The sequence below is a fragment of the Macrotis lagotis genome, chromosome 1 (genome assembly GCF_037893015.1).
Source record: "Macrotis lagotis isolate mMagLag1 chromosome 1, bilby.v1.9.chrom.fasta, whole genome shotgun sequence".
Taxonomy (NCBI): domain Eukaryota; kingdom Metazoa; phylum Chordata; class Mammalia; order Peramelemorphia; family Peramelidae; genus Macrotis; species Macrotis lagotis.
The window spans coordinates 109,455,874-109,480,148 of NC_133658.1; the positions used below are offsets into that span (position 1 = coordinate 109,455,874).

Consider the following 24,275-nt stretch of genomic DNA (forward strand, 5'->3'; position numbering starts at 1 on the left):
CTGGAAAGTTTTGGTTGTTCAAAAAGATCCAACTTAGGAAGAGAGGAAATTATTACAAGACCAGGTCTGGAGGGCAAGGATTTTTCATATGTACAGGGAGTTCTGAGGGTTCTTAAGGGGAAAAGGGAGTTCATAGGCACCCTGTGGGAGCAATGAGACTGGGGAAGAAGGGACCATGACATCTTCAATACTCTTCTTTAAGACCATGAGAGATACCCCAAATAGACAAATGGAGAGGTGGATCATCAATACTTTTTTTGGTACTTGGGGTTCTGATGGGGGAAACAAAAAATTATATGAGAAGAACTAGTAGTCCTTAATTTCTCCCCCCTCTTTGCCTCCTTTATCTCTACCTAATTGTGTTTTTAAAATTCTGCTCAAGCGTACATTAGATGGTCTTGATCTTATTTGTCATAAACACCTGTGGTTTATCCTGTCCTTAAATTGTCTGGTGTCCCTTTGTTTGTGGCGTGAGGTCATGAAATAGATATGAGAGCCACCCAAGAAAGCATGATCTTTCCTTGAAGAGAGCTGAGATCTCAACACCCTCAGTCTGTTATTAGAAAATTTTACTCCCTAACCAGGGCATAAGCTTGAGCCATTTTATAATTACACTATTACAAACAATGTCTGGCACATAAAAGACACTTAGTTGAGTGACTAAGGCTAATTTTTAAACTGTAAATTTGCTTCCTAAATTGGAACCTATCAGTAAGTGTTACACTTATCTGTAGAGGTCTATACAATAGGAGTTTTCCCATCTACTTGGTTTTTCCTGCATGGAGAATTAGAACAAACTCTTTTAAATGATTATAGATCTCAGCTTGGACACTCTGCAGTGTTTCAGAGCCATCAACAACTAAAGCAAGAATATCTAGATGACATTATCTGTAGAAAATCCCTCTATCATTTGGGCTCTATACTGGAGTCCTGTGTGATGGTGCCAAGCTCCTTTGGTGAGTATAAATCTTCCTTCTTCATTCTGCAGCTAGGTGGTATAGTGGATAAAGGACTGGTCTTGGAGTCAGACAAACTTTGAGTTCATAACCTTCCTAGACACTTACCAGCTATGTGACCTTTAGTAAGTCATGTATCCTCTCTTAATCTCAATTCCCTCATTAATGGCATTTACTTCCTAAGATAGTTGTGAGGATCAAATGAGATAACATGCAAAGTCCTTTGTAAACTTTAAAGCACTATATAAATGCTAGCTATTAATATTACATTCATTTAAGTTTCACAATGCTGTAAAATAGGAAATGGAAATATTATACGCATTTTACAGATAAGATAACAAAGGCCTAGAGAGGTTAAGTGACTTGCCTCTGGTCACTCAACTTTTAAATCTCAGAGACAAGATTTGAAAAGAGAACCTCCTGACTTCTAAGTGCATGGTTCAATGTCAACTGTAAAGTTATATGTCTATTCCTTTATGTTTCAGATTTGGCTAATTTAGTTTTTTTTTTTTGGCAAGGCAAATGGGGTTAAGTGACTTGCCCAAAGCCACACAGCTAGGTAATTATTAAGTGTCTGAGGTCATATTTGAACTCAGGTACACCTGACTCCAGGGCCAGTGCTCTATCCACTGTACCACTTAGCTGCCCCCAGATTTGGCTAATTTAAATGAGCTAATAAGAGGATTTTCATATTTTTCTTTATTGTAGAATCTCTCAAAGAATCTTTTGTGATTTTAAAACATAAATGGGACTTCCTTGTTGGAGGAAAACCTTTAAGTTAGTATTTTCTCTCTGTGTTCAAATAATCTTTTAGACAACAAATAACAAATACAATGGAAACTCATATTTTCTTCTTTCAATCAATTGTGATCCAGAAAAGACTTAATCTGTTGCAAAATGTCATTTTTGGAATGTTTGATTGCTATATTCAGATATTTTCATCAGCATATTCTCCATATGTCTATAAATTTTCTCATATTAATCATTAAGATCTTGTCAAGATAAGACAAGATTAGTGAGTAGTTACTGATATCTTCTTAATCTTTTTTCTTTTTTAAGTAGCAAAACATTTTCTCCCCAATAATTCTTTATTTTCAAGTTTTCAGGCATCTTGAACTTCAAACTTGAGGGCTTTAGTGCCCTCAAAACTGTGTTGCTTCCAGAATATATTTTCTTCTCTTTATGTGCTTGGTCTGGTCTAGCTGTTTTTCCCTTGTAGAACAACAACTTATTGTTATATTCTATACACTATTTTTATAATGCAAATGTACAGAATGATGAGAATGAACACATATTCCACATGAGTAAATCATTCTCAGGATTTTAGTCAGTAGCAACTTGTTTCAAATAATCCAACTTTATTTTTCACTTTTTTTTTGCAAGGCAAACAGGGTTAAGTGGCTTGCCCAAGGCCACACGGCTAGGTAATTATTAAGTGTCTGAGACCAGATTTGAACCCAGGTACTCCTGACTCCAGGGCCGGTGCTTTATCCACTATGCCACCTAGCTGCCCCATTTTTCACTTTTTTTTAATCCTTTACAGATATCAGCAGACTGCTAACATTTCTGATAGTTTTTTCATTCTTGAAGTTCAAAGCAATTAAATAAAGTGAGCTTTGGTGATACCCCAGGAGAGCACAGAAACTTGGAATCATCCAACAAAAAATGGAAAGGATAATACACAGAATCATCTTCTATGACTGTAAGACAAATGAAGAACTCTGTAATAAGGTGGGGGTGGCATATATATATATATATATACTAGAGACAATTTATCCTTTGAAGAGATATTGGGCAACTCATGTAGCAAGGATGATAGATTGACGATTATTATAGCTGGAATTCATATTGTATTTTAAAGTTTATATAACATTTTGCAAAATTATCTCATTTGATCTTCAAAACAAATGTGCTGGTAAATGCTTAATAATCAACTCCCTAGAAATAGAAATGTACAGATGGCACACTTTAAGGTTTAATCTGTATTATGAAAACTTAGTACATTATTTTATTAAGTCTCTGCAATTAGCAAAATAATAAATCAAGTTCTATCTGCTGATTTTTGAGATTTAAATGCTCATATTGAAAATGAAACAATTGGCTCTCATGAGCCAGTATGAGCTGGTTCCAGCACAACTCTGACTACAGGTATCATTACTCCTATTTTCTAGATGATGAATATGAAGCTCAGAAAGATTATGCAATTTGCCTATGGTCACCAAACTAATAAATATGGGAATATTTTATGTTTTACAGTTTGGGGTTCTGATTCTTCTTTCATTTTTTTAAAAATTGAAAGTAATGGGGCAGTTAGGTGGCACAACGGATAGAGCACTGGCTCTGGAGTCGGGAGGACCTGAGTTCAAATGAAGCTGCAGACACTTAATAATTACCTAGTTGTATGATCTTGGCAAGTCATTTAACTCCATTGCTTTGCAAAAACAGAAAAAAAATTGAAAATAGTAAGCTTTGATCTGCAAGTCATTTAATCTTTTGGGACTCATGTTATTCATCTGTAAAATGAGGATAATACTTTTATTTCCTATTCCACAGCATTGTGAAAACTTAAATGAGTTTTTACCAAGGATTATATAAATGTTGGTTTTCTTTAATATTTTTAATAGTGTTCAATCCAATATAGGAGTAATATATATATATATATATATATATATATATATATATATATATATATATGTACACACATTTGCCTACTTACTATCATTTGTCTTCAATTAGTTATGGTTCTGAGATATGAAATGGAATATGTATAATGAATGAATATGTATCCCATCTGGTGAGTGCAGCCTTTTTATCAGGTTGAACTCATGAATAAAGTCAAAGAGCCAAGACCTAAGTGACAATGCTAACCCCTAACCTGATCCCATTTCCAATAATAAAAGCCAGGTTCTAGAAAGTTCCACACTCACACTGGTTGGTATAGGGTATATCTCAAACCAGAGATAACTCTGGGAGAGAACAGGTTCTCTATGGTTTTAAGACAACTTTCTACTTAAAGATGTGCCTCTCTCTGAGAAATCGTATTTGTTTTATTAGCTTAAAGAACATGGTTGGTATGGATTTGTAAAATCAGAATAGCTCTGAGTTCTCATCTCATAAGAAAATTTCAACTTTATCCCTGACTCTGTTGTATATTAAAGAAGTTATGTGAAAATAGTAAAATGGCATCTGTCACACAAGCCATCAAACTGTCAAGAATATTGAATGGCTTAAATTTACAGTAAACAAAATCAAATACATTTAAACTACTAAATGACTATACTTCCAGTTTTTTCTAGATCTGACTGGTAAGAGCCATCATCTATTTTAACAACAAATCAATCATCTATTTTAAGAGAGGTTTATCTTTCATCATATTCTGCATTTAGTATACCTCATCTGGATTATTTATTTGGTTCTGTACACAACAGTTTAATAAAGACATTGATAACTGAAGAGCATCCAGAAGAAGACCAACTACAATAATGAAAATCTGTCCATAAATTTATTTTAGGAGTGATTGAAGGTAATTGGGAATGTCTAGTTTGGAGAAGAGAGGCTTCAGGGAAAGCATTTATAGTATTCAAGTATTTGAAAGACTCTATGTAGTAGGAATTATACTTGTTCTTTTTGGTCCCTGAAGACAGAATGAGAAGCAATGAATGGAAGTTGCAAATTATTCAAATTGTGCTTGATGTCAGGCAAACTTTTTAATAATTCATGCTATCAAAAAGTCAATAAATCAGCAAGGATTTATTAAGTCCTTATCAATAAATATATCAGGCATTGTACTAAGTGCTAAGAACGTAAAGAGAGGCAAAAATAAAACAAAATAAAATCAGTCCTTACTCTCACAATCTAATGGGGTGACAACTACATACAATTCAGACAACTATTCTTCTTTTCAGCTTTTGACCCAAAGTCCAGCTAAATTTTCTGTAGGAGATATGCAAGCTTATTGTTTAGCTATATTGTTTGCATCAGATGTGTGTTTGTGTGTGTGCTGTTGGATTTATTATTATTTTATTATTAAATATTTATTAAGCACTTACTACATGTACAGTGCTGGAGATACAAATAGAAAACAAAGATAGTCCCTATCCTCAAGGAACTCATCTTCTAATGGGTGACACATCACAAATATGCAAGATTTCAACTGCAAGTCAGATGGAAAAGTCCCATTGTTCTTAGTGTGTGACAACAAAGCAAATGGTGATGCTTCTTCTTTAATGTCATTTCTTCTAACCCTATTGGGCATCCATTTAAATGCATGTTGTTAATGAAAGCTTGTTCCCTACTATCCTCCTCCAGAATGAATGTGTAAATGAGGGTTTTAATTTGTGGATGGATGACTATCATAAAAATTTTATATAGCTGAGAAAGAATATAGTTGGTGGTTATTGATATTCTGACATTGTTTTTTGATATCAATAAATTCTGAAGTTTTTCTATACTTCTGATATCTTCTTATCCTTTAGATCACTTGTAAATTAGTCCCTCAATGTCTTCATAATTGTGTTGTCTTTAGCATGGATCTCTTCTATATATCTTTTTTTTAAGATTTTATTTATTTTGAATTTTTACAATTTCCCCCCCATTATGGCTTCCCTCCCCCCACCCCCCACAGAAGGCATTCTATTAGACTTTATTTCTCCATATATCTTTGATCAAATCCAGCTGCTTTTCTTATTTTTATTCTCTTTAGTGACATTTCTACTTCCTCTGAAAGTCACTTATTGTCCAAGTGTGGTATCTCAACTGCCCTGAATGAAAAAAAAAAACACAATTTGTAGTAATAAGTTTTGTAAATCTTTTCAGTTTTTCCTCTTCTTATTGTTCTGTTTTCATCGTTAAATATCCTTTGGATGTTTTTTATTTAGTTGGATGCCTGGCCAAGTTTTCTTTAGAGTATTTTTACTCTCCATTGTTTCTTCATATAATCCTGTTTTTTTGCCACTAGTAACCCCAGTTGTATCTAATAATTTAACATCAATTAACTTTTCCAAATGGATAATTAATTTGAAAATACAATAAGTACAGAAATGTAAATATTTCTTCCCCAAACATCCCATCCCCAAGACCTTAATAGTCAGACTTGCTGTAATATCACCTTACTCTCTGGGTAGAGTAGGCTCAGACTTAACACAGTTTCTTCATAGCACCAATTCTATCAAGTACATACCCAAATGGAACATTGCTGCTGGATGAATCTCATGTCAACCAGTATTTGACAGGACCTAATAGGTCACTCCTTGTGGTCTCAAAGCTGAACTGGTCATAAAACCTTGACTTGACATCTAGACCTCAGGACTCTCTCCTGACTTCTCAAACTCCTGACTCTAACCCTAACCCTAACCTTAAATTGGTCCTCCTGCCCCTAAATTCATTTCTAACCCTAAATTCTAACCCTAAAATGTTTGTTCTTCATTCTTAAAGAAGACCATGATATCAAGGAGATGATGCCATGACAAGAACATTAGAGTTGAGTGGGGGAGGGGCTATGCTAAATCATCAGTCTCACTTTCTCCTCCAGACTCATCTGGATCCAGTGACCAGATATGAATCAGGATGACTGGAGATGGTCCTGGATGTGAAGCAATTAGGGTTAGATGACTTGACCAGGGTCACAAAGCTAGCTAATGTCAAATGTCTGAGACTGGATTCTACTCCTGACTCCAAGACCAGTGTTCTATCTACTGCACTACTTAGGGACCTGCAATAGAAGGAATCTATGATTAACAAGGAATAACTTAAAAAAAAAAACCAGTCTGTGTCCATTCAGGGATCTACAATTATTTTATCTGTATGACCCCCATAAAGTCATTTTTCATCAAAGTACAAAGTTAGTCCTGGATGGCTGGGATCTCTGGGCTAGATGCCTTGCCTTGAATTGAGGGCCATGCAGGATAAGGACCAGAGAGCTTGAAGTCAAAACCACATAAGGCAAAGAGGTCCTGTCCAAAGAAAAGGAAAAATAGAGAACTGCTCTCATGTGCAGATAGTTTTCTGGTACCCAATTCTTTGTGCCTAGAAATATGAACCATGGCAGCAAGCACATACCCCCACTGCTCATATGTGGCTGTTCAGACTCTCAGAGACCCAACCCAGCCCTATCCTGGTATCTCATCTACAACATTCCTGGAAGGTAGAGATGGCCATGATAGAAATGGCCATTCAGGTTCCCTTCCACTTCAGAGTTTGTGGTCAACAGGAAATTACAGAGTAATTTGTGTATGGCCTTTGGTCTTTCCATTTGACTTTGACTGGGCTTTATTTTAAACTAAATAATGAGACCACGCTGTAAAAATCATTCCACAAGTGCAGATGAATTATCTCACCCCAGTGCATGCGTTTCAGGTCATAATCATCTTTGATATCCTGCAACTAAAACAACGGACAAAAGTGTAGCCCTAGAATCATGGAATGTTTTGTCCTTGGATGGTGGTGAGGGTCCCATGCTTTTCTCTCTTTTTTAGCATTGTCTCTCTCTCTCTCCTCTCACTAGACATTGTCCAGAAGGAAGAAAGAAGTCACAGGAACAGAGAATGCTAAGACTCAGATTAGCTAGTACTTTTCAAACATCTCTTTAATTCTGGCTACGAAACTGCAGGCAATCTGCAAAGTTCTTAGTCACCACCACATGGTTAGCTGTGTGACCTTGGGCAAGCCACTAAATCCTGATTGCCTCAAATTCTGAGCCATTTCCAGTTGTCCTGATTCATATATGGCCATTGGGCCCAGAAGGCTCTGGAGAAGGAAGTGAGGCTGATGACTTAGCACAGTATCCCCTCACTCAAATCTAATTCACGTGCAGGTCATGGGTATCATCTCCCTAGTGTCATGGTCTTCTTCAAGAACAAAGGACAAATTTCATCATCACTTGGATTTGATATCTTCTCATAAGGGCTAGTAAAAAAAAAGGTGAGCACTTCACAAATATGATTGATCTCATTTGGTCCTCAGAGTAGCCCAGGGAGGTAAATACTATTTATTGACCCTGTTTTATAGTTGGGGAAACTGAAGCCAAAGGAGGATAAGTGAATTGCCAAAGCCACATAGCTAGTAAATGTCTGAGGACATGTTGGAACTCAGGCTTGTTTGACTCTTTATCCCAGCTCTCTGTCCAAACCTCCTTATAGATACTTTTAGGCATCATTGGCCAGTCCCTATTATTAACAATAGATAGAATAATGAATAAATAATATATGTATTAAGTACTTACTTCATGTACAGTGCTGGAGATACAAATAGAAAAGAAAGATAGTCCCTATTCTCAAGGAACTTATCTTCTAAAGGGTGATACATCACAAATATGCAAGATTTCAGTTATAAGTCAGATGGAAAAGTCTCGTTCTTAGTGTGTGACAACAAAGCAAATGGTGATGCTTCTTCTTTAATGCCATTTCTTCCAATAAAATTTTATCAGTTTCGAGACTTCTGGCCAAGATGGTGGAGAGAAGACAGGCACAGTTCTAAAGTCTCCTGATCTCTTCCCCATCTATCACATGAAACAAACCTCTTAAAAGAAATCTGAACCAGGAAACGCAGAAAGAAAAGCCAGGAGAGGAAAATCTACCTCAGGATTTGTCTCCTGCAGCAGCCTTGGCTGAGTACCGGCAGGTGAGTCTGACCTCGGAGGGAAGATCAGCCCGGGATTAGCCAGATTAACAGCTGAATTGGAACCTGGAGACTGAGGGCCTGAGAGCTGGACCTGTTGGATCAGCAGTGGGGCTGGACGAAAGGGGCTTGGGTCCGCGGGGAAGCAGAGGCACTGGTGTTGGTGCTGTCCCCCTGGAGCTTGGGGAAGGGGCTGTGGGGAGAGGTCTGGTACAGGAGAGCTGCGGACGCCATCCCTGGGCTCCTCAGGTCTGAGAAACTCTGAGTCCACACCTCCATTGCACTGAGGCCTCCTCCAAAACAAACAATTGTAAACTACTTCTGCCTCAGACCCAGGTGTGTGAGCAAAAGAACCAGCCCAGCTGAGGAATGACCTCAGGCCAGGGTAAAGCCCACCATTGATTGAAGGCAAAAGAATTCAATAGCTCCAATTCCTTCCCTCAAGCAAAGGGAGAAGGCCTCTCAACCAAGGTCACAGATACTCCAGAGAAAGCAACCAGCACCTCCTACTGGCCAGCCAGAGAAACTGCACTCAGTAAAGCCTGTAGTGATCCCAAACCCAGGTGAACCAGCCCCCCCCCCTCCAACTCAAGGCCTTAGCATAATGAAGAAGGGTCAGTGGAAAGGTGGATCCACAGAAAAATTCCTGGAAGGGAAAGACCCCAACTCAGAGAGACCTGGAACCTCTGAGGAGAATACAATCTGGTCTCCAGCACAGAAAGACTTCCTTGAAGAAATAAGGAAAGAGCTTAAAAATTTGGGAGAGACAATTAATACATTGTAACAAGAAAACAAAACCTTAGAAAGTACAATTGGACAAACACAAAAGGAGAATAAATCTCTCAGATCCTCAAATGAGCAAATGCAAAAAGAAATTAATTCTCTCAAAACCTCAATTGGTCAAATGGAAAGCTCTTTCAAAAGTAGAATTGACCAATTGGAAAAGGAGTTGCAAAAGGTTAATGAAGAAAACTCCCCCCCAAAAAAAGATCAGAGTATACAGAAACTAATGACTCCATGAGACAGCAAGAATCAGTTAAACAAAATCAAAAAATAGAAAAAATAGAAGCAAATGTAAAATACCTCATCAACAAAACCACTGACCTCGAGAATAGATTGAGAAGGGGCAACCTAAAAATTATAGGACTTCCTGAAAACATTGAAGAGAAAAAAAGCCTGGACTTAATATTACAGGATCTAGTGACGGAAGACTGCCCTGACATCATGGAATTGGAGGGCAAAGTAGTTATTGAAAGAGTACATTGATCCCCACCAGAAAAAGATCCTAAAATGAAAACACCAAGGAATGTTGTGGCCAAACTACAGAACTATCAGATAAAAGAGAAAATCCTACAAGTAGCCAGAAAGAAACAATTTAAATATCAAGGATCATGCAGGACCTGGCTGCATCAACTTTAAGGGATTGAAGGGCCTGGAACGAGATATTTCGAAGAGCATGGGAGCTTGGAATGCAGCCAAGAATCTACTTTCCTGCAAAGCTGAGCCTTCTCTTCCAGGGAAAAAGATGGACATTTAACAAAATGGAAGAATTCCAAAAATTTCTGATGAAAAGACCAGAGCTAAACAGAAAATTTGGACATCAAACAGGAGGTTCAAGAGACACATGAAAAGGTACAAAAAAGGGGGGGGGGGTGGCAAAATTTTAGCAGTTTCTAATTTTGTACTATTTGACACTGCCAAAGAGAACTTTTTTTTCCTGGGTCTTCAGTAACTGGACTATATTGCCTGCAGGAGCAATTGCTAGGATCCATCCTCAGAGGTGGTGGCATTAGTTGACCCCTTCTTCACTGGAGTTGCTTTCTGGAGGCTAGACTGGAAGCACTGCTTTCCCTAAGACCTTTGGGTTCGTGGTCCTTGGATGTTTCTATCAAGATCAGAGGCAAAGTGGAGATCAAGATGGTGGTGGTGGTTTGACTTGCCTTATCTCCTGTCTCTCCCTTGCTGTCTCAGCAAGAAGATAGTTGAAACTGTCCAGCTTAATTTCTAATATTTCTTGATTCTGTTGCAATACCAGAATCCCCACAGAATCTTTCCATCAGACAGAATATCGAGACTGAAAGCAGAGACACTGAATGATTCAATAATGATATAGGAAAGACTGGTTATATAGAAGAAATAAATGGTCTTTCTGAAAGTCCATTTTAATTATTTCTACAATATAACCTCTGCACTTTGAATCCTAGCTAGGGAGCCTCAGTAAAACATGAGATTCCAAATTTACTTAGGAGACCTTTTAAAAAAAGTTTCTACCAGCACCTGGCCTGTGATAAGGAGCCATTATGGGGGGGGGGGGGGAAGAGAAGAAATAAAAGAATTATCAACTGTACTTTTAAACATTTTTTTATTTTTTTTGACATCATCTCTAACATCCTTTCCTCCTTCCCAGAAAGTTAGCCATATAACAAATAGTATTTTTAAATAAAAAAAGGAAAAAAAATCATCATAACTGATCAATGCAGCAAAAATGTCTGAAAAATTTATGGATTATGTTAACACCTATGAACTTTCACCTTTGTCAAGGGGTAGGGTGGGAGTGTCTTTTCATATCTCTTCCTTAGAGTCATAATCTTTATAATTTTGCAAACTTCACTTTTCTTTAAAGATTTTATTTATTTTGAGTTTTACAATTTCCCCCCAATCTTACTTCCTTCCCCCCACAGAAGGCAATTTGCCAGTCTTTACATTGTTTCCACGGTATATACTGATCCAAATTGAATGTGATGAGAGAGAAATCATATCCTTAAAGGAAGAAAAGTAAAGTATAAGAGATAGCAAGATCAGACAATAAGATAGCAGTTTTTTTCCCCCCTAAATTAAAGGTAATAGTACTTGGTCTTTGTTCAAACCCCACAATTCTTTCTCTGCATACAGAGACAGTCCTAAATTGTCCCTGATTGTTGCACTAATGGATTGAGTCCATCAAGGTTGATCATCACCCCCATGTTGCTGTTAGGGTATATGGTGTTTTTCTGGTTCTGCTCATCTCACTCAGCATCAGTTCATGCAAATCCCTCCAGGCTTTCCTGAATTCCCGTCCCTCCTGGTTCCTAATAGAACAATAGTGTTCCATGACATACATATACCACAATTTGTTCAGCCATTCCCCAATTGAAGGACATTTACTTGCTTTCCAATTCTTTGCCACCACAAACAGGGCTGCTATGAATATTTTTGTACAAGTAATGTTTTCACCCTTTTTCATCATCTCTTCAGGGTATAGACCCAATAGTGGTGTTGCTGGATCAAAGGGTATGCACATTTTTGTTGGCCTTTGGGCGTAGTTCCAAATTTCTCTCCAGAAAGGCTGGATGAGTTCACAGCTCCACCAACAATGTAATAGTGTCCTAGATTTCCCACAACCCTTCCAACAATGATCATTATCCTTTCTGATCATATTGGCCAGTCTGAGAGGTGTGAGGGGGGTACCTCGGCAAAGCTTAATTTGCATTTCTCTAATAAGTAATGATGTAGAACAATTTTTCATATGGTTGTGGATCACTTTAATTTCCTCCTCTATAAATTGCCTTTGCATATCCTTTAACCATTTGTCCATTGGGGAATGGCTTTTTTTTTTAAAGGTTGACTCAGTTCTGTGTATATTTTAGAAATGAGTGCTTTGTCAGAACCATCAGTTGTCAAGACTGGCCAGCCTGCCTGTTGCTGTTTGTGGGTGTTCTTCCCATTTCAGTTGCCGCTTCCCGGTTACCTTCCCCCATGCTTCCCTTCTCGAGGCCACTGCCCGGCGTTGCAGCCCACGGCGGGCAGGTACATGCTTCAAATTCTCCGCTGTTACGCTCGCTGCCAGTTAAGGCCTCCTTTTCCCGGACGGGGCTCGGGGGGCTGTTGCAGTCACCTCGGGTCCACCCCGGCGCGCCTCCCCACGAAGCCGCCAGGGCCCATCTCCCGCCCTTGGCCCAACTGGCTCGGGAGGGCTCCCCCTGCGGCCCCCCGCGCCCCTCTGCCCAGGCTCCGAGGCCTAGCTGCCCGCCGGAAGGCCTCGAGCCGCTGCGGATCCTGGGACTGGTACCTCGGTCTCCGGGACTACATTTCCCAGCGTGCCTCGAGCCGGGCCGGAAGGAGGGCCGGCGTGGCGGTTTCCAGGCGCCGCGCTGTCTTGGTAACCGCCGGCCGTGATTCCCGAGCTCGGCGCGCCTGCGCCCCGGCCCCGCCTCCCTCCGGCCGGCCCCTCCCCCCGGGAGCCGGGCCCCTCCCGCTTGTGCTAGCGGTGAAGCGGCCCCGCCGGGAGCGCGAGGACCCCCGGAGCGGGGGCGGGGGGGGGGGCGGCCGTGGCCGTGACCTCCGCCCGGAGCCCGGGCTTCCAGTCTAAGCGGCTGTGCGGTTCCCGCAGGCCGGGGGCAGTGTGTGCGGGTGGCCGGGGGCTCTGGCGTGCCATCCTCCCTGCGACACGCGCAGACACGCATGCAGACACGCGTGCAGACACGCGTGCAGACACGCATGCAGACGCACACATGCAGACACGCATGCAGACACGCATGCAGACAAGCATGCAGACGCGCACACGCAGACACACACACGCATGCAGACACGCACACGCGCCACCTCTTGCTTCTCTTTCCTCACATCCAGGATCCCGCGTGGCGCTTCTGAGTGTATCCCAGGACTAAGCCGGCGGCGCCCCGGGCTCTCATTTCGCCCCTACATCTGGGGGGAGAAGGGTGTGAATCTAAAAAAGAAAGGGGGGGGAGCAAACACGCCCCCAGAGGATCTCAGCAGATCCGCGTGCCCCCTTCCTCACGGATGGCCGTGGCACTTGTGACTTGGTCCTTCTTCATTGAAAGAGAAGCGCCCGGCCCGGCTCGGCCCCGCAGCCTGATTTGTTAGATATTTGGTAGCGGGGGGGCGGGGAGGAGCCGCCAGCCGGGCTGAGCCGGGAGTCGCGGGTCGGACGGGGTGACCCGTGGGGGGGGGACCCCGTCATCCTGGCTGAGTCTGCCCGTCTCTCCTTCACCCATCCCGGACGCGGACGGGCAGCCCGGGCAGCGAGGAGCGCGATGGCAAGGGCTGCGCGAGCGGCGGGCAGCGGCGGCCGGGCTGTCACCGGGTAACCCGGGCTGCCGCAGGGGGCCCGCCCGACCCCAGAGGGGTGTGCCCGTCCGTCTCCCCCCCCAGTGCCCGGGGGCTGCCCCCGGGGGATGGTGGCGGCGGCCACGCGGGGCTGTGGACGCTGGCGAGCAGAGCCCCCGAGCGCCGACTGCAGCCCGCCAGCCCGCCGCGGCCCGAGCCCTTCCCGGAGAGAGCCTGGGGCGGGGGCTGGGGAGAAGCCCCGGCCCGCGGGCGCGTGTGAGCGAGCGCGTGTGAGCGCGTGTGAGCGCGTGTGAGCGCGTGTGAGCGCGTGTGAGCGCGTGTGAGCGCGTGTGAGCGCGTGTGAGCGCGTGTGAGCGCGTGTGAGCGCGTGTGAGCGCGCGGGGCTGCGAGTAGGGTTGCGTTATCATGGCGGATCGGACAGCTCCCAGATGCCAGCTCCGGCTGGAGTGGGTGTACGGCTACCGGGGGCACCAGTGCCGCAACAACCTGTACTACACGGCGGGCAAGGAGGTGGTCTACTTCGTGGCCGGCGTCGGGGTGGTGTACAACACCCGGGAGCACAACCAGAAATTCTTCTTGGGACACAACGACGACATCATCAGGTAAGAGGAGCAGGCTGGGGCTGGAGCCTGGAAAAGGGACAGGGCAGCGAGAAGCAGCCCGCCTTCCCCACGGCCACGGGCGTCCGAAGCAGCGCTCCTGGCACCATCCGCTGCCGTGCCAAAGCTCATCTCGAGGCCGAGCCCTCCGCTGGCTTGGGGGCACCGCGGGCACTGATCGCTTTCATGCTCCTAGGGGGTGCCAGCCTCTACGGAGTCAGTGTCTTGCTATTTGTTGTTGCTTTCCATTTTTGCTACAAGTGGAGGAATCGTAGGGAACTTTGAAACACTTCCCCTTTGCCCCCCTTTATGGATTAAAGATAGGACGTATTAATAGTACCAAAAGCTTGAACCACCCCCCTCTTGCCTTTTGGGTGTTACTTAGAAAATTGCCAGAGTGGCGATCTAAAGGAAATTAAATTTTGTCAAAAGACAGACAGACAGACAGAGAGAGACAGAGAGAGAGAGAGAGAGAGAGAGAGAGAGAGAGAGAGAGAGAGAGAGAGATTTTTACTCTCTACATCTGAGGGATTTCTTCAGAGAGGTAGTGTTTGTTTTTTTAAATACTGTGCTACAATATTTTACTTGGCAGTGTTCACATAGCTTATAGTACAGCGAGGAGCCTTCAACACCGATAAGGTTATTAAATACTAGAAGCTGCTGGACCATACGACATTCTACCTTCCAGGACCCTAAAACAGCCAACATCTGGAAGCTGATGATACTAGATTGTTAGTAGAGCAAAACTGGAAGACCGGCCAGTTTAGGGATCGATAATAATAGTAGGCTGTGGAAAGAATTAATCTGATTCTTGGTGTTCATTTCCCTGGGACAACCAAAACAAATGTTTTGTTCCAACTTCGTAGCTCCTGGGTGACCAAGCAAGGTGTGGCCCAGATGGCTTTCAAAGGGAACCTCTTTCAGTCTTTGACAAGCTAAGGAAGGTTTTTTCCAGAGATGGGAGTAGCCTCCAATAGGGGAAATCTGAGTGTGAAATAAAACTAAGAGAAACGGTGTTTGACTATTTATTCTTCTCAAACTGATATATTCTGAAATATTTCAAAAAATGTATTATTTTGCCACAGAGATCTTTTAAAAATATTTAATTGCAGCAATGAAATGGTTAAGCAGTGTAAAAAGTTAGTCATAATTTGGGTTCAGAACATATTTCTTATTACAATGAATGATACTGAATTGGACTGCTTTTCCTGCCCATATTTCAGTATGGTGCTATACCCACCAAGACAGTGAATTCTGTGACCATTCTGAATATGTTTGGAGACCAAGAGTTGGAAAATTAATGATATGAAAGAGAAAATAGAATCTTGATTTTTTTTTTAAAGCTCAGGATTTTTATTATTTAACATTTCTCATTCTTTGAGAGAAATGACCAAATCTAAATCCTACAACCTGTTAATGCTGATCTAGACATTTGCATTAAGTTCCCACTCTAAGATTTTTCTTCTTTGACTGTTTATTATTAAAGTCATACAAGTGAACCACTAAATTAAATGATTGGATGTTAAAAAAAATAAAAGCATTATAGATTTGTTGTATGTCTTAGGGTATTATATTTATTATATCTTAATAAAGATCTGGTTATTTGGGGATGCAGAGGTGTCATGGTGGCATGGATTAATTAATAGTAACATTCTAATTAATCAAACAACTTTGAGAAATTGGACCCCTTAAATCAAGAGCTCTAAAATGCTGGGAAAACCTTAACAATAAGACAATTTTCTAACAGTGAGATGGGGTGAGGGTGGAGTTGCAGTAAACCATTGTAGTGACAGGCTAATTGGACCATTGGAGAAGTAACAGTATAGGACTGATTGAGGTTTATAGAAATCTTTCAACTCCAAATAATCAGATTTAAAAAAAAGTGAAACAATTTATGCCCTCAAATTAATTATTTGTGAAGATATTAAAATTTATAAAAAAAAAAGAAAAAAAAGGATAGTTTGTCTCCTGACTTGTATACACTGGTTTCTTTGAGAGTGTATGTATTCAGAGATAGCACTTTTTTTTTAATTCTCTAGCATATTTGATTGGGTTAAGTAAATTCAGCAGAGTATGTTTCTTTTTATATGAATAAAAAAAGAAAGATGACAGCACAAGACATTATATTTTAACCTAGATTTTAAAATATAAATTATTATACTTTTATACAGTTTTTTACTTTATTTTCTACATTCACTTTTTTATTACTGAGAATAATGGTTCATGATCTCTATTTGTCTCCCCCTTTTAACTTTCAGTATTTTGAGCTCTGAAGTGGAATTGCTGTTTAATTTCAGAAGCAAGATAGATTATTAAAATCCATATTGTGAATTGCTGGTAGTTTATAATACTAGTGATACACATGTATGTATATGTGGGGAAAGTACAAGTCTTGTTTTTAGATTTTGATTAATTTCTAAGTCACATAAGTATAATTCTTCTATATTATATTGAAAATTATTCAGTAAATAAGTTTTCTACCAGTCATCTTTTAGATTTCTTGTACCCTAAATGTGAACATTGACCACCTTGATTCAATAAAATGTTAACATAATGTCATCCTATCTCATATTTTGCTTTTGTGCTATTTTGAAAGTAGATATATAATACACTTTACAGCTACTTTTGCTATATTATATACTACAATCAGGATCTTAGCTAGAAAGCCAGTCCAATAAATATTGATAACATTCTATTTCAAGAAATCACACTTCTCTGAAAAGCAAGTTGATGCCTAGTAATAATGTAGGTTTTGGCAAAAAAAAATTGTAATCCCTTGGTAAATATGTCCTTTTTCACTGATAGGCTGTAAGTTTAAGGTTTTTTTAAGTTAGTGTACAAGGAATAATGTGATTTATTGGACCTGGAGGCTTAGTTTTCTTTTTTTAATGATTGCCCTTTAACCCATAAAACAATTAGATAATTAGAGAATGATGCCACATTTTTAAATGTCTTAATAAAACTACACAAAAGAAACTAAAATAATTTAAGGTATTTTAAAATAAATATAGTTTGAATGAGACAGTTTTTGAAGGTAATTAGCCAATCAGTAAACACTTATTGAGTATATATTATGTTTTGGTTACTGGGAATATAAATACAAAAAGTGAAGTGATACTTATTCTTTAGAACTCAATGTTATTGGGGAAATTATATACATACATACATGTGTATATAAATACATAGAGAATAAATATAAGGCAATTAAATATAGGGTAGTTAGGGCTGAAGATCATTTGGGATCAGGAAAAGTTTCATGTTAAAGGTGGTATTTGAGCTGTGTCAGTAGAGAGATGGAGACAGTTGGAAAAGATGTAATAAAGGAATGAATGAGGATATATGACAACTCATCGAAGATGTAGGGTGAGGTATCAGAAGATGATACCAGGAATACAAACCTTGGTGACTGAAAGGATGGTATTGGCCTTGTCATCAGGAATAAGGAAGTTTCGAGGGAGGGTGGTGGGTTCTTAAAACTTCTGATCAGTGACCAACCATGATTCCAGATTACCAATGATGAAAAATGTTACATACTTCCTAACAGAATGGCAATGAACTCAATTTGCAGAAGGAAACACACATTTTTGGATATGGCCAATATGGGAATTTGTTGTACTTGACTATGCATATATGCTGTACAAAGGTTTTTCTTTTTTTTTTTTCAATGAAAATGGGGAGGTGAGTGGGAGAGAAAATAAATGCTTGTTAATTGAAAAAAAATGTAATAAAAAAAAGAAAAAGATAATGTCAAGTGCATCTGAGATGCAGATCACAAGTAGCCAAGCCTACTCATCCTGTGCAGCTCATGCATTTCCATCCACCCAAAACAGAAAAGGAAGGAGAGCCCTTACTTACTGGTCACTCCTCCAGAGCACAGATTCCACCCTGCAGTGGCACCTTTCACAGTCACAAATTGATCTGGAGAATAGGGGGTACGCTAGGAGAGAAAAATTTTCATTTTCCCAGTGAAAAAATATATACAGTTGCTGCTGTCAGTGTCTATATAGCAGTTATGTTATAGCTTCCCTGAAGGGTCTTTTCCTGGCTCAGAAGTTGGGAGCTTGCATAATGGCTAGAAGGTAAAAGGGGAAGAGAGTCGAAGAATTTAAATAGGTTTGGTTGTGTTTGAGACAAGTTCTTTGATTGACTATCACAAGGAGAGTGGGATGAAACTTCACTATCTTCCTACCCTCTAATTGGTTGCTCACACTTTCCTTGGAGATCCTCTATCTTTGAAGATGACTGCTCTACAGAAGAGTGCTTACTCGTCAGTTTTATTCTCAGTGTTTTAAACATCTGTCCCCAGTTGACCTTTTTCAGTCTCATGTGAACTTTTTGCTTCAGACTTAGTCCCTTATTAATTTTTAAATTGACTTTGTGCTTTCTTATCTTAGCACCTTCCCTCATGTTAAAATAACTTAATTTTCTCTACCTGTTTAAATCTTACCTATCCTTTAAGACCAAAAAGTTTCACCTCTTTCATGAACCTTTCCATTTTAATTGTTATTTAGTCGTTTTTCAGTCATGTGTCCTCATGACCCTTTTTGGGGGTTTATTGGCAAACTTACTGGAGTAGTTTGTTGTTTCCTTCTCCAGCTCATTTTGCAGATGAGGAAATCAAGGCAAACAGGATTATGTGACTTTCCCAGGGTTACACAGTAAGTGTCTGAGGTTGGATTTGAACTCAGGAAGAGGAGTTTTCTTGACTTCAGGCCCAGTACTCTATTCACTACACCATCTAGCTGCCTCACAGTTTTATTTACCTCCATAGTTTATTGGGTCCTTACTTTTTGCCTTCTACTATTAATTTTTTTAAATGTATTTATGTCTCCAAAGAGGTTATAAGCTACAGCTGAGACCAAGAACCACAACTTTGTTGTTAGTAGGCATTGAACAGATAAAAACTGCATTTACTTTAAAATATTCATCTCTTGCTATCTCCTTCAACATGACTTTCTAAAACTCAATTTTTAAAATTAGAACTCAATTTTTAAATGTTTTCAAGTTCAAGTTTATTTTAGGAATATGATTAGCTTTGAAATTATTGGGAGCTAGGTATAGTAATGATTGCTAGAGGTCTATAGCCCCTTCCACTGAGGAGACCAAGACTGGTAGATCCATTTAATTCTAGAATTCTGAGCTATAATAGGGCTAAAACTGATAGGGTATCTGCACTGTCAAGCACCAAGATGATGAGCTCTTGGGGGATGACTATCAGGCAGCCAAGTTGGTCAAGACTGGAAAATTGGAACAGGGAAAACTAATGCGCTATTGAGAATAAGCCCATGAGTGATTGCTTTGCTTTCAACCCAGGGGGACAGACACATGGAAACCCCAATCTCAAAAACAAAAAGAAATAGAAAATAAAAAAGAGAGAAAGGAAAGAAGGAAAAGGAGAAAGAAGAAAAAGGAGAAAGAAGAAAATGAAAAAAATTATTGGGAATATTTCATAAAAGAATATCATATAACTTGCTTTTAGCCAGATTATGCAATCATGATCAAGATAATATGGCACTGGTCCCACTACTTTTCATATTTTATTTGGACAGACAGCAATGATTGGGCAAGTAAATCCAATTAACATTTATATGATTACTTACAAAGTTTAGATTATTAATTTCTTAATAAATGAATGAGTCTGAACAATAAGACCCACTCATAATTTTTTCATTGGCTCCTGCTGATTTGTTTACATGGGTATGAAACAACTGTTGGCAAAGGAAATTTAGGGTATGCTGGCAAATAGCAATTACTTTGTAGATGTGATCATAGATTATAGGCTATATAGTTAGACAGTTATAATTTCATTATTGCTACACCTTGTTAATCATTCCTTTTTTTTTAATTTGTTTTTTATTCTCATTTTGTACAAATGTTTTTCTTTACATTAATAAAATATACTTGTTTACAAGTAAACAAAATACCCCTCCCCCCATGAATATAGATAGACTTGCTTGGGCAAAAAAAGTAAAGGGGGGGGGAAAGAAAAAATAGTAATAATTGTAGGTATGGCCAGGTGGTGCAATGGACGAAGCACCAGCCCTGGAGCCACAAGCACCCGAGTCCACATCCAGCCTCGTAAACCCAACAATCACCCAGCTATGTGACATACAAGCCACCCAATCCCCACTGCCCTACAAAAACCAAAAGGAAGAAGGAAAAAAAAAGACCCAAAATAAAATAAAATAGTAATAATAGTAGGGGTGGCTATGTGGCAGACAGAGCATTGGCCCTTGAGCCAGGAGCACCTGGGTCCGAATCTGGCCCCAGACACCCAATGATCACCCTTCTATGTGGCCCCAGGTAGGCCACCCAGCCCCACTTGCCCTGCATCCCCCCCAAATAATAATAACAAAAAATGTGTTTCAACACCATCAACTCTGTCATGAGTGGATCACATTCTTTATGATAAGTCTATCACAAAAGTTACTTCCATATTTTTCCAATGTTGCCATTGCTGATCGCAACTCCCTCCTTTCTTATTTCTCCACTACCATGTACTCTATTTTCTCTCTCCTTTCACTCTGACTCTGCTGTAGGGTCGCTGAGTGGTGCAGCAGACAGATCCCTGGTCCTGGGGCCAAGAAGCCCTGAGCCCCGATACCACCCCTTAGGCCCAGAATCTACCTGGCCCTATGGTCCTGGGCAGGCCATCCAATCCCAGCCCCTTGCAAGAAGTAAAAAAAGAAAATGTGTTATATCTGACCACTGTCCCACCATGATCCATCCTCTCCTCCTTTATTCACATCCCCACCCCTTCCCCCTGCTCCCCCCTCCTTCTTACTCCAGTTGTCTATACCCCATTGAGTGTATTTGCTGTTTCCTCTCCTAGCCATCTCTGATGAGAGCAAAGGTTCCCTCATTCCCCCTTGCCTCCCCTCTTCCATATCATTGCAATAGCTCATTGTAATAAAAAAAAATCTTATTATGTGAAATATCTTGGACTATTCCCCCCTCTCCTTTTTCTTTCTCCCATTCCATTTCCCTTTTTTTTCTTATTGACTCCATTTTTACACCATATTTTATCTTCGAATTTAGCTTTCTCCTGTGCTTCAACTATAAAAGCTCCCTCTACCTGCTCTATTAACTGAGATGGTTCATATGAATATTATCAGTATTATTTTTCTATGCAGGAATGCATGCAGTTCATCCTCATTAAGTCCCTCATATTTTCCCCCTCTCCTCCAATCTCCATGCTTCACCTGAGTCCTGCATCTGAAGATCAAACCTTCTGTTCAGCTCTGGCCATTCCAAAAGGAACCTTTGAAATTCCCCTGGTTCATTGAAAGTCCATCTTTTTCCCTGGAAGAGGACATTCAGCCTTGCTGGGTAGTTCATTCTTGGCTGCATTCTAAGCTCCTTTGCCTTCTGGTATATTGTATTCCAAGCCCTACGAGCTTCCAGTGTAGCTGCTGCTAAGTCCTGAGTGATCCTGACTGTAGCTCCACGATATTTGAACTGTGTCCTTCTGGCTGCTTGTAATATTTTCTCTTTGACTTGGGAGTTCTGGAACTTGGCTATAATATTCCTAGGGGTTGTTTTTTTGGGATCTCTTTCTCAGGGGGATTGGTGGATTCTCTCCATTTCTATTTTGCCCTCTGCTTCTAGAATATCCAGGCAATTTTCCTGTAGTAATTCTTTGAAAATGATGTCAAGGCTCTTTTCCTGATCATGACTTTCAGGTATTCCAATAATTTTCAAATTATCTTTCCTAAGTCTGTTTTCCATATCAGTTGTTTTTTCAATGAGATATTTCACATTTTCTTCTAATTTTTCATTTTTTTTTTGGTTTTGAAGTATTGATTCCTGATTTCTGGTAAATTCATCAATCTCCCTGAATTCTATTCTTTGTCTGAAGGATTTATTCTCCTCAGAGAGTTTTCTTATCTCTTTTTCCATCTGGCCAATTTTGCTTTTTAAAGCATTCTTCTCCTCAATAACTTTTTGAACTGTTCTATCCATTTGACCTAAGCTGTTTTTTAGCATGCTATTTTCTTCAGCATTTTTTTGGATTTCCTTGACTAAGCTGCTGACTTCATTTTCATGTTTTTCCTGCATCTCTCTCCTTTCTTTTCCCAGTTTTTCTTCTAACTCCCTCATTTTATTTTCAAAGTCTTTTTTGAGCTCTATCATAGCCTGAGCCCAATTTCTGTTTTTCTGGGAGTCTTTAGATGCAGGAGCTTGTACTTCCTCATCTTCAGACTGAGTATTTTGATCCTTCTTGGGCTCATTTGCAAAATATTTCTCAATGGTCTTCCTCTTGTTTCTTTGTTCATTTTCCCAGCCTAAGCCTGTTTTTTGGGGGTGCTTCCTGAGCTTTTGGGACACTCCCACAAGGGTCTCAGTGTGTGAGGCTCTGTCCTCCCTCCTGGTCTGTGAATGAACATAAGCGCCTCCCTCTGCCACGGGGCTGAGGTGGGGGGGGGGGGCCTGCTGTTCTATGGGGGGGCCTAGACTGCGATCAGGATCTGAATGTGGTCAGAGCTCCAGAGTCCTGTTCCAGAGGCAGAGGACAGAGCTCTGCAGTCTCTCTTCACTCCCCTCCTTCAGCTCAATGGGCTCATGCCCTGGGGGCTCCTGCTTACAGGTTCCACCTGCTTCTGTTTCCCGGTCTGGGCTGCAGAAAGACCAGGCTGCTGGCTGTATGCCTTGAGGGCTGAGCTCCACGTGCTTGCTCTGGCAGAGGTCCCCTGATGTTCCCCCACTTTGTGCCAGTGCTCCCTGGGGTGCAGCTCAGGAGACTCCCCCGCTTCTGTGAGCTGAGGCTCCCAGCGCCCTGGGGCTGCCTCCGGGAGGCTGAAGTTCTTTGGCTCTGGCGGGCTGCCCCTCCTGCCCGGGGAGCAGAGCCTTTCTGCTCTTTTCCAGGTTAACCTTGAGTAGGAGAACTGCCTCACTGGGTCCCTTTGTGGGTTCTGTCTCTCAAAAGTTAAGAGTCCTTAGTTTATGAGTTTTTATCAGAGAGCTCCTAAGACTTGATCCCTTCATGTTGCCATCTTGGCTCCGCCCCCCTAATCATTCCTTTATGATTATCTTCTTTATCCACTCACTTTCAGATCACCAGATCCCTGACACCATAATTATAGATCCATAGAACAAGAGAAAGAATGAGGGAGGGAAGGCAAGGGAGGGCAGAATTTTTATTCAGGTTGACACCCAATTGACTGCAACTTGAAGAGTGTGGTACTGTACAATGTTGTCTTAAAGTTCATGACATACTGTTTACCAAAAGTCCCAAATGAGTGACCTAAATATAAAAGGACACTTCATTAAAAATTGGAGGAAAATGGAAAATTCAACTCTTGTAGTAGAATTCTTAATTGAATTGAAGAATTGAAACTACAAAAACTGTAACAGACAACTTTGATCACATGATATGGACTCACTTCTCACTTAAATCTAATGTGCAAATCAAGACATCGCTATGATGTCATTGGTCCTCTTAGAAAACAAAGAATGAACAATCACCACCTGCTGAAAAGCTTTTACCTGAACAAAAGCAATGAAAATGAGATAAGAAGGGAAACTGCTAGTTGGAAAACAATCAGCATCATTTATGATAAAGATATGATGGAAATTTACACACTCAAAATGTAAATAGCCATATAAATTAGGGGCCAACAGGGACTTTGGAGGTCATTTTACAAATGAGAAAACTAAGGCTTACAGAGATTAAATAACTTGTCCAAGATCACATAGGCAGTGAGTAGTAGAAATGAGATTCAGACCCATAGACTCAAATTTCTGTTTCATTCTGCACTAGTAAACTTCTTAATGGGAGGATTTGTTTTCCTTTTTCCTTTAAAACTTTAAAAATTCTATTGATTGTTAGAATAACTAGGGGAAGACAAATATACCAATATATTATTGTTAGAGCTGTGAATCAAGCACAATTTGGAGTTATGCAAAAAAAAGTGATTACAATGTAATCCATAAACCACATAGATCCTACTGCTATGCTTGTAGTCCATAGAGGTCAAAGACAGAAATAAAGGTTTCATATTTGCCAAAATATTAATGGCAACATTTTTTTTCTGTGACT

At 40.5% G+C, this 24,275-nt stretch overlaps 2 protein-coding genes across 2 annotated transcripts in view; one reads left to right on the top strand and one right to left on the bottom strand.

Annotated features, from left to right (window-relative positions):
• Positions 1 to 5,591: 5,591 nt before the first annotated feature.
• Positions 5,592 to 13,048, bottom strand: LOC141514155 (uncharacterized). Its single transcript, XM_074224732.1, has 2 exons — positions 12,298 to 13,048; positions 5,592 to 5,716 (listed from the first exon to the last, which is right to left on the bottom strand). The coding sequence occupies exons 1-2, from the start codon at positions 13,046 to 13,048 to the stop codon at positions 5,667 to 5,669; spliced, it is 801 nt and encodes a 266-aa protein (XP_074080833.1). The 3' UTR covers positions 5,592 to 5,666.
• Positions 13,049 to 14,000: 952 nt separating this feature from the next.
• Positions 14,001 to 24,275, top strand: part of EML6 (EMAP like 6) — a 286,159-nt gene continuing 275,884 nt past the window's right edge. The window contains exon 1 of the mRNA XM_074206262.1: positions 14,001 to 14,239. Coding sequence (XP_074062363.1) covers positions 14,043 to 14,239 — 197 coding nt within the window. The 5' untranslated portion in view covers positions 14,001 to 14,042. The remainder of the gene's footprint in view (positions 14,240 to 24,275) is intronic.